This window comes from Nanorana parkeri, unplaced genomic scaffold, assembly GCF_000935625.1.
Source record: "Nanorana parkeri isolate BGI_ZX_2015 unplaced genomic scaffold, ASM93562v1 scaffold2904, whole genome shotgun sequence".
In the NCBI taxonomy this organism is placed as follows: Eukaryota; Metazoa; Chordata; class Amphibia; order Anura; family Dicroglossidae; genus Nanorana; species Nanorana parkeri.
The window spans coordinates 76,546-88,716 of NW_017309172.1; the positions used below are offsets into that span (position 1 = coordinate 76,546).

Genomic DNA, 12,171 nt, shown 5'->3' on the forward strand with positions numbered 1-12,171 from the left:
TTACAAACGAATATTCGTTGTGACTAACACAGAAAACCAGATACAGACATTAATACTAAAGCTGAAGCTCCCAGACCCGAATGGCATTGGGGACCCGAATTGCATTTGGGAGCCTCAGCTTTAGTGATATATGTATATGGCTCCCAGACCCAAATGGCATTCGGGATCCGAATTGCATTGGGGAGCTCCAGAAAGCAATGCAGGTCTGGGAGCTATATACATACATAATATTAAAGCTGAGGCTCCCAGAACCAAGTGGCATTCAGGAGCTCCAGAATGAGATTCAGAAATTCCGATGCATTAAACCGAAAAAAACACATCTGATTGACCAGAATAGTCACATGTCCCATTCAATTTCGTTTTCAAATGAGACTCGGACGAATTTTGATTTGGAACGAATCGCACATGGTCTACATCTTAGCAAGGTGGAGTTTAGAATTCAAAGCATGGTTTCTGTTCTTGGGCATCTGGCTGAAGCTGGCCATACACCTATAGATTTTATATGGTCAGATGGAAAAAGTGCAACAGATTCCTTCATCTACGCTAACCTGTGTGGATGGAGGAATCTCCCGCTGGGCCAAGCGTCAGTATCTTGCTAGTCGGCCCCGCTGGCTGTCAAAACACCTGAACAATGCCGGCATCCAATCAGATTGTTCAGGTATTTTGAGGGCCAGCGGGGCCGACTAGCAAGATACTAAAGCTTGGCTCGGCCGGGGGATTCCTCCATACACACAGTTTAGCGTAGATGGAGGAATCTGATGCACTTCCTCCATCTGACCATAGAAAATCTGCAGGTGTATGGCCAGCTTAAATGACCTTAGGCTTTCCTAATCCAGAGATTGCACAAATTCCTATCTGGCCATCTGTCATTAAAGTTCCGGCAGCTCTTTGGTGGCTTATAAACCAGTTTTGATCCCATCATGTCGTCCACGGACCACTGGTATATTCAGCCAAGACAGAATGAATGGTTAAAGGGTTACGATGGACTATGCAGGTCCGTCTACAGTTAGTTGATGAGATGATGACACTACAGTCAATGATTGAATGGCATGCTGGGGGAAGAAAGGCCCGCAGCCTTTTTTTTTTTTTACCCTACCTTCCTTTTTGGATCTTGTGAGCCTACACGCAGGTCTGGTTTAAACTCCCAAACACATGTCCTTTAACCAGATAAACAGATTCAGAGGTCTTCCCAAACAAACAGCATTTGGACTTCACATTTCCAGTTCATGTATTTAAAATGGAGATTGATTTTACAACCAATAGAAGTGAAGTGTATGAGGGCTCTGATTGGCAGCTCACAGGCTTTGTGTGACACCCATGAGGTACAAGGAAAGAAGAGGCGTGCCATCTCCATTGTTAGGAGACTATGAATACTGTTCAAAACTGGAGCAGAAGAATCTGGAGCAGTTTCCTGTGGCATCCAATCAGCTTCTCTCTTCAGTTTGTTCAGCTAAGGTTTGAAAATGAAAGGTATATGCTGATTGGTTGCCATGGGCAACCGCTCCAGATTCTGTCTGCTCCAGCTTTGATATATTCCCCTGACAAAAATGACAAGCCAACCCATTTCAGAGATCCTAGCAGGCTTTACCGGGGCTAAAAGGAACATGAATAGGACACAAGGAAGGAACACAACCAGGGCTGGATTTCCCACAAGGCCAACCAAGACCTGGCCACGGGGCGGCAGGGGTGTGGAATTCCTATCTCCCGATGCCCGGGCGGGTAGTTGTTTTCTACATTTAGCCCTGCTTTGGGCAAGCAGAGCTATATGTACGGCGGGGAAGCCGACGCTTCTTTTGTACAAGTGATCTCGGCGACATTGTGTGCAGCCTGCAGGTCTTCAATTCTCCATGACTTCTCCAGCTCGGCTATGTTGTCCTAGATTGTTTACTTCTCCTGCCTTCCCCAAACTCTTCACCCCGTAGTAAATAGCCCTGTTAATCGTTTCCCCCATCCCTTTGTATTATGTGTCATTTTAAAACCTTAGTCCAAACAACCTTTCACAGGGATATATTTGTAATGTTGCAGTTATAGTTATGTTTCTAGCACTGTATAGTTTTATATTACTAATAAAATATTTATTCATGTCCCTTGAGCCCTGATGAAGGAGAACCGTTAGGGACCCCGAAATGCATTGGTTAGTCCTTTTGACGTTATTAAGGTTAAACCCACCATGTCTGTGACATTCTCATACATCCAGGTCATGGTATATCTGTACAAAATAAATCAAGCAACTGGACTTGCTGTATCTTTTTTTTTCTTGAAGACGTTTTGCTGGTCGTTTGACTAGTTTTCTCAATTCAGAATTAAACGTCTAAAAGAAAAGAAAAAAAAAGATACAGCGAGTCCAGTTGCTTGATTTATTTTTACAGATAAACTCATAATGTTCTCTCACCATTTGGTCTGGCACTGCTGATTTTGTTCTGTACATTGAGAGTCTATTTCACAACCTAGATTGGCCTGATAGCATTGGAATAACAATGTAACCTTTGCGAGTTTCTGGACTTACCCGAATCCAGGGTGACATGTAAAGGGCTGTCATAGGCCTCCAGGAACTGGTCTGGCGTGAGGAGCGCTCTACTCTGCAGGAGGTGCAGGATGGAGGTTTGAGGGATGATCAGCTCCGGTGCTTTCTGAAACAGCGAATCGGGAATGGTTTTGGAGCCCTGTGGAGGAATGACACAGTAGAAAGTCAAGGTTCCTTAAAGGAGAACTATGATATGAGTGATTTCCACTCACCTCATAGTTCTAGCCGACCTGTGACAATGAGACTCACAGGTCGGCTCAGTAGATCGGGAGGTGAGCGAACACATACCGGCGCTCGCTCACCTCTCAATCCTGTCACGGCTCTCTCCCGTGACAGGGGAGGGGCTGGATTCCCCTCTCCGATCCGCCAGCGCTGACTGGCGGAACGGACGGGGGAGGGGGCAAGTACAGCTGACTCTGCCAGCTGTCAGTCACGCAGCTGGGCGGATCCCGGCACAATTGTCGGGATCCGCTTCAGCTGTGGCGTCTCAGTATACTGCAAGCTGCAGCTTGCATTATACTGAGCCTAGAGTGACGGGAGGACGCTAGTTTGTGTCCTCCCGCTACCCTAAGGAGAACTATGGGGAAAAGCCTTAACCCCATAGTTCTCCTTTAAGCTTCCTGATTTCACATAATGCAAAGCCAATGGAAACTGGGCAAGTGTGTCAGGTGTGATACACAACAATAAGGCAACGTGGTAGAAAAGTCACTCACCCTCCAATGAGAATTTCAGTCAATGTTCTTTATTGACAAAAGAATTGTCAATTCTTTTGTCAATAAAGAACATTGACTGAAGTTCTCATTGGAGGGTGAGTGACTTTTCTACCATGTGATCCTGATCTGCAGATGCATCTCCTGTCATCTCAGCACCCACCCATTATCTGGGGTTATATCGGGTCAGGAGTGCGATGGGGTCTACTTGAACAACAATAAAGCAAAACCCAACAGGGTTGGTGACATATATATATTTACGCTGAAATATTATTTCTTACATACAGCACGCAAGCTTTGCTATCTGCTTAGTACCCTGTTTCCCCGAAAATAAGACCTAGTACTATTTTTGGGAATTGCTAAAATATGAGACCTACCCCGAAAATAAGACCTAGTTATGACCATTCCCAGAGCCGGTGGTGGCATAAGGGGGAACTTGAAGAGCCGCGGGAGAGAATCAGCGGTGCCAACGAAGCCAGCGCTAGAGGAAGCGAGGCAGCACCGGAGGGAGCAGAGCCGCATAAGCCGACGCTTCCTCTATAGCGCCGGCTCCTGTCACATGTGGAGTGATACCAAATGCACTCCGCCTGTGAGGTATCGATAGTGAAAGTGCGTTACGCTCATTCTGGCCAGCGATTGGTTAGCAAATTGCTCTTGGAAGGTACAGCACCCCTGATTGCCCTGATCACCATATTTTTGTACATGGATACATGAAGACTTTTCTACATGAATAAGTGTGGATAGTTGTACATTAAAAAAAATAAATAAGACCTACCCCGAAAATAAGACCTAGTGTGTTTTTTTTGAGCCAAAAAAAATATAAGACCGTGTCTTATTTCGGGGAAACACGGTAGTGCTCCATAATGGTAGTGGCTTTTTGAGCCTTTTACGTCCCTCGAATTATACAAGACAGAGTCTGCCTGACTGGAAACAAAAGCCCCCTTGCAGTAATTAGAGACCACGTTATCTAGGTGTTGGATGACACAACGGAGTTCGGGAGGAAAGAAGGAGGGACTTTTTGCTGAAATGAAAGTGTGAATTTGAACCAATACTCTACTTTTCGCACAAGCCATGCAGCAATACAAGAACTGCTACAATCACAGAATCACCAGCATGTCCATATGCGATTCCCCTTTTTAATAGTTACCAGCCACATTCAGTCCAGATTCCTTTTTCCAGCTTCCCACAGAACTTGGCCTCGGCCTTACTATACACATAGCGAGGTTGACTTTGTGTGACTTGGTTGATCCTATAGCTGAGACCAGAGGCTGCATGTAAATTGACCTCTGTACACAGTTCTTGAAGAGAGGAAGTTGGAATTGGAAGAACCAATGATAGGAGCAGGGGGACGAGGAGCCTTAGCTTTTGGAAGTTAGAGGCAGGCATGGATACCCTTAGGGCTTGTTCACACGACGTCCAGATTCTGTGCTGACCAGATCCGTGCACTCCTGCACTAAAAATGCATCCCAATGTATCTCTATGTGTTTTATGGGCTACAGTTCTCACGTGCGCAGTCCGGTCACGACAGAAAAAATACTGCATGTCACATTTTGTCCGGTCAGGAAACGTATGAATGCGTCAAAAACGCGCAGAAAACACGTAAAAAACATACCGCACTGCAGCTTAGCAAAAAAAAAAAAGTATTCTTTCTACACTTTTCATGATGTCGTCATCGTTGGACTTCCTGGTTGTGGTGGAGCAGTAGAGGGAAAGCCAGTAGGCATGAACAACATGGTCCTGGACATAGAAAGGTTTGACGGATTGATGCAGCGAGCGCCGATACTATACGAACCTCGTTATCCACATTTCTAAAATGTGCATTCAAAAAAAATCAAAACTGGGAGAGAAATAGCCTCAGAGCTGTATGCTGAATTCACATTGTACAATAGTGTCCAAAAGAATGAATGTGGTGAGTGATTACACATATCTTGTATGTTGACTAACTGTATGCTGGTCATGTTATCCAAATACAGCTGGTCATGTTATCCACTGTAACACACAAAGGGAAGTGGTTGTTACGAGAGGGTAGAAGTAAGAGGAAGAATCTGCATACTGACACCCCTAGAGCTTAAAAAAGAAAAAAAAAAATTAAACTGTCAGCGGCCGGTCCGCGGTAAACACGCGTCAAAAACGCACTGCATGCAGAGCACCGCGTCTGCAGAGCACCGCGTCTGCAGATCCGCACCAGATTCCGGACCAGATCAGGACCGGAAAAGCCCTCAGACTTAAAAGGTAACTTTGATAAAGACTCATCTCTTCAGGGAAGCCTATCCCTCCCCAAACTATCCATTGAACCATCACGTTCTCAAACAAACAATTCATCCCCACACAGCTCCCTCCTCATGCATCATGCCCCTCCCTTTTAGATTGTAAGCCTTCGGGGGCAGGGCCCTCCTTACCATCTTGTCTTGAATTGCATTGTGATTGTAATGTTTTCCTTATATTGTAAAGCGCTGCGCAAACTGTTTGCGCCATATAAATCCTGTATAATAATAATAATTCTAAAATGACATGGGATGACAAATATTACATTATAGTTGTGATCCCACATTCTGTGTCACTGCTAACCCACCAATGAGCAATGAACCTTCCTCCTAGCCAGTATCAGTACTCCCCCCCACCCCCCTTTACTGACCTTGGGGTATTTGGTCAGCTGCTTTCCGATCTTGAGTATCTTGGTCAAGCACTCAGTGATGATGCCATCTGTGGCCTCCTCGCTGAACTTATCTTCCCAGTACTGACCGGGAACATCAAGGACTTTGTAGCTCCACTGGCTGAACAGGCGGTTGGGGAGGTTATGAGATAAAACCAAAATCTTGGGGTTCAGCACTAGCGCTCTGCCAATAGGACACATACATGTCAATTGAAATCCATTTCCAACACGGACTCAGTAGATTGAAGCCTTCCACTGTATAGATTACTGTAGTCATGTATAGCAGCCAATCAGAATTGATCTTTTATTGATGAATTCCGTTTGGTTGAGGGTCTGGCTTCTGTATATTAAGCCCGCCTCCGACATATGGATCACAAAAATTTACAAAAATTTGCATTGACAAGAACAAATGATCAAAGTGTAACTTCAGTACACACAATTGGAGAGTTGGGGTTTGCAGAGACATAAACCATTGCATGAGTATAACAAATGTATACATTTTTAATACAATTCATAATATATAGAAATAGCAATCAACAATCAGATAAAACCTAATCATGGAACCACAACCCTTCCATCCCAATTACAGCCCAAGTCCAATTTCAGGGGTAGGCAACCTTGGATTTCCAGCTGTTGTGAAACTAGATATCCTATCATGCATCTGCCATTGGGAGTCACGCCTGTGCCTGTCAGAGTCTTGCAATGCCTCATGGGACTTGTAGTCCCACAACAGCTGGAGTGCCAAGGTTGCTTACCCCTGGTCTAATGACTGAGCCTTATAGCGTGTAATCTAATGGACATTTGAGGGTTGTTTTTTTTTTAATCATAAAAATGAACCTCACTCACCTTTCCCCTTGTTTCTTCATCTTCCTCAGATCCCTCAACACACAGTACAAGACTTCTCCGCCTGACTGAAACACACAAGAGAGGGGGCAACTGATAAAAAGCTATACAGGCTTGTTCAGTGACCAGTGATGTGAATTGGGTTACATCCCACAGCAAACAATCAGAAATCAACTCTCACCACTGGACTAGGTCTGGAATGGCACCAGAGTGTTTTCTTCCCTACAGGATGAACATTTTCCAGTTTTGAAAGATTCAGAGAAGCCTGGACACTTTAATGTTCCCCCCCATCACCAAGAAATCCATGGGTTCCCCCCCAAAACTCAGTGCATACCTCATATCAACAGTGCACATCATAACCCAAATGTGTCCAAGCTGTAGTCGCGTGACCAGCAGACATGGCTTCTCATGATAGTCTGGTATGCTGGTTGGAGACCCTCTATGATAGTTGAGTACCTCTGTGGTGGTTAAGGCACTCCATGATAGTGGAGTACCTCTGTGGTGGTTGAATACCTCTGTGGTGGTTGAATACCTCTATGGTGGTTGAGGCTCTCTATGGTGGTTGAGGCCCTCTATGGTGGTTGAGGCCCTCTATGGTGGTTGAGTACCTCTGTGGTTGTTAAGGCCCTCCATGATAGTTGAGTAAGTCTGTGGGGGTTGAATACCTCTATGGTGGTTGAATACCTTTATGGTGGTTAAGGCCCTCTATATGATAGTTGAGTACCTCTGTGGTTGTTAAGGCCCTCTATGATAGTTGAGTACCTCTGTGGGGGTTGAGGCCCTCTATGGTGGTTGAGTACCTCTATGATAGTTGAGGTACCTCTGCGGTGGTTAAGGCCCTCCATGATAGTGGAGTACCTCTGTGGGGGTTGAATACCTCTATGGTGGTTGAATACTTCTATGGTGGTTGAATACCTTTATGGTGGTTAAGGCCCTCTATGATAGTTGAGTACCTCTGTGGTTGTTAAGGCCCTCCATGATAGTTGAGTATCTCTTTTGTGATTGAGGCCCTCTACATTGGTTGGGTACCTCTATGATAGTCGAGTACCTTTGTGGTGTTTGAGGCCCTCTGTGGTGATTGAGGATCCCTACAGTGGTTGAGGCTCTCTACAGTGGTTGAGGATCTCTACAGTGGTTGAGGATCTCTATTAGTTCTTCCAGAAGTGCCACAATGACTTTCTAAGTTGCTCCTCAAACCTAAAAGTGTATCTAAGGCCCAATTTTTCTTTGGATAAAGTCATGAGGGGTAAGAAGCCCCGTCAGGTTTTGATTGATGCGTCATCGCTGGGGTGATTTGTATTAGTTAGCCCCTAAAAACGGAAGTGGGGCACTTATAAATAAAACTGATGGGTTTTTAACCATTTCCTACTCTAGCCAGAGAGGTGTGGGGGGATGAAAGATCAAGACATTAAAGTGGTTGCTCGGGGAGACACAAGAGAAGAACTCCTCTTACCTCAAGAACATGGATGGTACATGACGGGTAGAGAAGCAAGATGCCTGTTACTGCGTCCCCCTGATTATATTGCTGGAACTGCTGCTCCCAGAATTCTGCAAGAGACCGCAGGAAATAAAAACACATTCATCTGATATAGAAAGCGTTTCATCCAGTGCACAAAATCACTAGAATGTCACAGAGCAGGGGCAGGCCAGCTGTGGTGACACCATAAACCCCATCGTGCCTCTGCTTCTGCGAGTCATGTCTGTCAGAGTCTTGCAATGCCTCATGGGATTTGTAGTTCAAAAATAGCTGGAGGGCCGAGATCGCCTACCCCTGCCGTAGAGCATCTGTAGTCAAATAAATACATATAAGATATAAATACATAAAAAGGACATTATCTTCCCAAGCAGTTGCATCGCCAACCTGTAAAATATTCCGGCACAGCCAGTCTTTGCCTCTGCCAGTGTCCCTCATGCCACATGGCTCCATTACCCAGAAAACTGGGAATCACATTGGATGGGCATGCAATTCTTTATGCAGGGCAATAGTCCTCAAAGTTTGTTTCCACCAGGAACTCACGTGTTCTTGAACTCACCAATGACTCGGATTGCCAATGGGCACCCATCCCTATTGCTGGGTAGGAATGAGTTAAAGGAGAACTATGGGGTCAAGGCTTTTCCCCATAGTTCTCCTTAGGGTAACGGGAGGACACAAACTAGCGTCCTCCCGTCACCCAAAGCTCAGTATACCGTGAGCTACAGTTCACGGTATACTGAGACGCCCCAGCCGGAACGGATCCGACATTGCTGTTGAGATCCACCCAGCTGCGGGATTGACAGCTGGCTCTGCCTATCCAGAGGGAGAGCCAGCTGTGCCCTCCCCCGTCCGTTCCGCCAGTCAGCACTGTGGAGGGGGGGAATCCCTGCAGGGAGCCGTGAGTGACAGTCACAGCTCTCTGCATGGATGGATCTAGAAGTGAGCGAGCGACGGTATGTGTTCGCTCACTTCCCGATCTACTGAGCCGACCTGTGACAGTTTCATTGTCACAGGTCGGCTCAGATTATGAGGCTGAGTGAAAATCACTCGCCTCATAATTCTCCTTTAAAACTGAGAAATTTCCCTTTTTGAGTCAAAAACTGTTTTGCTGAAATCACTCATCCCCCCCCCCCTTACTAAGGAACACATTATTACTACGTCTGCATCTTATGACACGTCACCGATGCCAGCGCACATTTCTTCATCCTTGCACTTTTCTAATTAAATGATTCGATGGACCCCTATAGATCTTTTTTGAAATGTTAGAAAATTGGGAATAAAATCGGAATTTTAGAGATCCTGCTCATTGGAACGATAATTTAGGGTTCTGCTGCAGACATTTGGACCCCAATAACAGGATGGTCGCCCCCTTGTGGTCAGAGTGTGTTACAGCTACAGCTTATTGGTGAGATCCGTGGCTTACCTCCGAGGTCTCTCTTATCCGCCAGATCCGGGGAAGTCGTGGACACGAAGATCAGCCGGTGAAGAATTGATTTCTAAAAAACAAATTAAAAAAAATATAAAGAGCGGCATCGCTTTACGTTACATGGGGGGGGAAGGCATGGCCGCTCTGCTGCACAATATTTGGAGTGGGCCTTGCACCCCCTATCTGGGCAGAGCATCCCAGGTTGCTAAGAGCAGGGTCATGTGTAATGGCCAAAATATTACTGGTTGCCAGGTGCTGGGCGGGCCGCTGGCAAGAGCAGGAGCCAGAGCTGGGTGGGGAGATGATGCAGAGGCCCCCCTCCCCCCCAACATCCCTTCCACTACCACCACCACTGCCCCCCAAGTTAGTGTGTTCCAACAGCAACCCCCACCCCCTGCCTCAGGCAACAAAAATGTTAGGGACACCCTAATTGCGTTAGAACACGATTATAACAGTGAATGTGGTTCCATGGATTCCAAAATTGAATGTTAATAATAATATTGAAGGAAATATCAAAGGACCGTCATCAAGTCTCCGATGGCATTATCCAATGTTCCGAGGAGATTTTTCATACGAATGCTCATATGAAAATCCACCAGTGTGGCCGGCCTTAGGAAAAAGTGGCTGATGGACTGGGACTCCGGGCACTTGGCTGGAGACCTGGGGCCATTGCTCCAATGGTGTAGGTCTAGTAATGCCCTTGACTCCATCATGGCCAATAGGGAGTTTTGTCCCATCTGTGTATCAAATAATCGCAACTCCCATGAATTAATCACTGGTTACTTCAACTTCCAAAAATTCTCTGTGTGTCTCTAACCCCCAAGGGTAGGCAAACTATGGCCCTCCAGCTGTGGTGCAATTACAAGTCCCATGAGGCATTGCAAGACTCTGACAGCCACAGGCATGACTCCCAGAGGCAGAGGCATGATGGGATTTAATGTTTCACCGCACCTGGAGGTCTGAAGTTTACCTATCCCTGCTTTAACCTAATGAGCGGGCTACCAGAAAGTGGTTAAATATCTCATCAGCGTGAGCTTAAAATCGCCCGTGTCGCTTAGCCCATATGGCCAATCAGAATCCAGTTGTGATATAACCCATCCCACATCTCAAAATGTAGAAGTGCCATCTTATAGGTGACTACTGGCAGCGAACACTCATCCCCTCAGCAAACATTCTCCGCAATGGTACAAGCAGAAAAAATAAATCTCACTCACCGCGTCATCCTTCGAATTCAGAACCATCCGCTTGTTGAGCAGCCGATGGAAATAGCTGCTTGTTCCTTTTTCCGGGGTAGCTTCCGACTGCTCCCGGAATTTCACAGACTCCATTTTTAACTTTTACTTTTAAAAAGAAAAAATATATACGGTATACTTTTTAAAAAATAGTTTACAGACTTCAGTTTATTTAAAAAAAAAAAAAGTTAAAGTTTAAAAAAAAAAAGGAAAATATGTAAAAAGGATTAAAAAAAAGTTACATTAAAATAAATATTGCGTAAAGGTTTATATAAAAAGTTACATATGAGATAATATGTAACGGAACAGAAGCTGCATTTAAATTAACTATTGTGTAAAAAGTTTAAAGGAGAACTATGGGGTCAGGGCTTTTCCCCATAGTTCTCCTAAGGGTCACGGGAGGACACAAACTAGCGTCCTCCCGTCACCCTAAGCTCAGTATATAGAGAGCTACAGCTCATAGTATACTGAGACGCCGCAGCCGGAGCGGATCCCGACAATTATGTCTGGATCCGCCCAGCTGCCCGGACGCATCTCTGTTCCATTCTGTTTTACGCTACGCAAATATACGGCTCCATACGCGGCTATGTGTATGGAGCCATTTATTTGCATATGGTACAGTACACGCGGCAGTGTGAATGAGGCCTAAGGCTGAAGTGCACCCCTACGCTTAACCTGAACCAAACCCCTAAACCTAACTCATAACCTGGCCTATCACCTGAACCTATCACCTGAACCCAAAGCTAATCCCTAAACATACCTGTTAGCCTTACAGTAAAATAGTTCTCCTAAGGGTCACGGGAGGACATATACTAACCTCCTCCCATGACCCAAAGCTCGGTATACCGCGAGCTGTAGCTCACGATAAAATAAAGTTACATTTAAGATAATAATATTTAAAAAGATTAGAGAAAAAAAAAAGCTAAATTTAAATAAAATATTGTGTAAAAAAGTGGTTTAAATGTAGTTACACAAAAAATAGTTATGCTCAAATTAATATTGCATAAAAGTTTACATATAGTTCAATATGAGATAACAATATGCAATAGTTATCTTAGTTAAATTTAAATAGGAGAAAACTATAGTTCAATAAATGTTGTATAAAAGTTTAAATAAAGCCACATATAAGAAAACAACATTGAAATGAATATTGCGTAAAAGTTTAAACGAAAGTTACATATAAAATAACGTAAAAGGTTGAAAAGAAAAAACAAAAAAAAGCTACAATTAAATAAATATAAAAGTAAAAATAAAAAAGGTTGAAAAAAAAAGCTACTTTTAAAACAAAATTGTATAAAAGTTTAAATAA

The 12,171-nt window shown here is 44.6% G+C and overlaps 1 protein-coding gene across 1 annotated transcript; it reads right to left on the reverse strand.

Moving 5' to 3' along the window:
* Positions 1 to 1,102: 1,102 nt before the first annotated feature.
* LOC108802505 (uncharacterized protein C7orf62 homolog) lies at positions 1,103 to 10,916 on the reverse strand. The gene is made up of 7 exons (XM_018574370.1): positions 10,845 to 10,916; positions 9,628 to 9,700; positions 8,184 to 8,278; positions 6,734 to 6,798; positions 5,870 to 6,071; positions 2,507 to 2,663; positions 1,103 to 1,157 (listed from the first exon to the last, which is right to left on the reverse strand). The coding sequence occupies exons 1-7, from the start codon at positions 10,869 to 10,871 to the stop codon at positions 1,120 to 1,122; spliced, it is 657 nt and encodes a 218-aa protein (XP_018429872.1). The 5' UTR covers positions 10,872 to 10,916; the 3' UTR covers positions 1,103 to 1,119.
* Positions 10,917 to 12,171: the final 1,255 nt, after the last annotated feature.

Bases quoted from the DNA above. Each gene is read 5' to 3' on its own strand.
- LOC108802505 (XM_018574370.1), bottom strand. From the start codon at position 10,871: ATGGTTCTGAATTCGAAGGATGACGCG. The intron at 6,799-8,183 runs GTAAGAGGAGTT...TGTGTGTTTCAG, and splicing joins GTACCATCCATGTTCTTGAG to TCAGGCGGAGAAGTCTTGTA. The intron at 1,158-2,506 runs GTAAGTCCAGAA...ATCTGGTTAAAG, and splicing joins ACATGTCACCCTGGATTCGG to GACATGTGTTTGGGAGTTTA.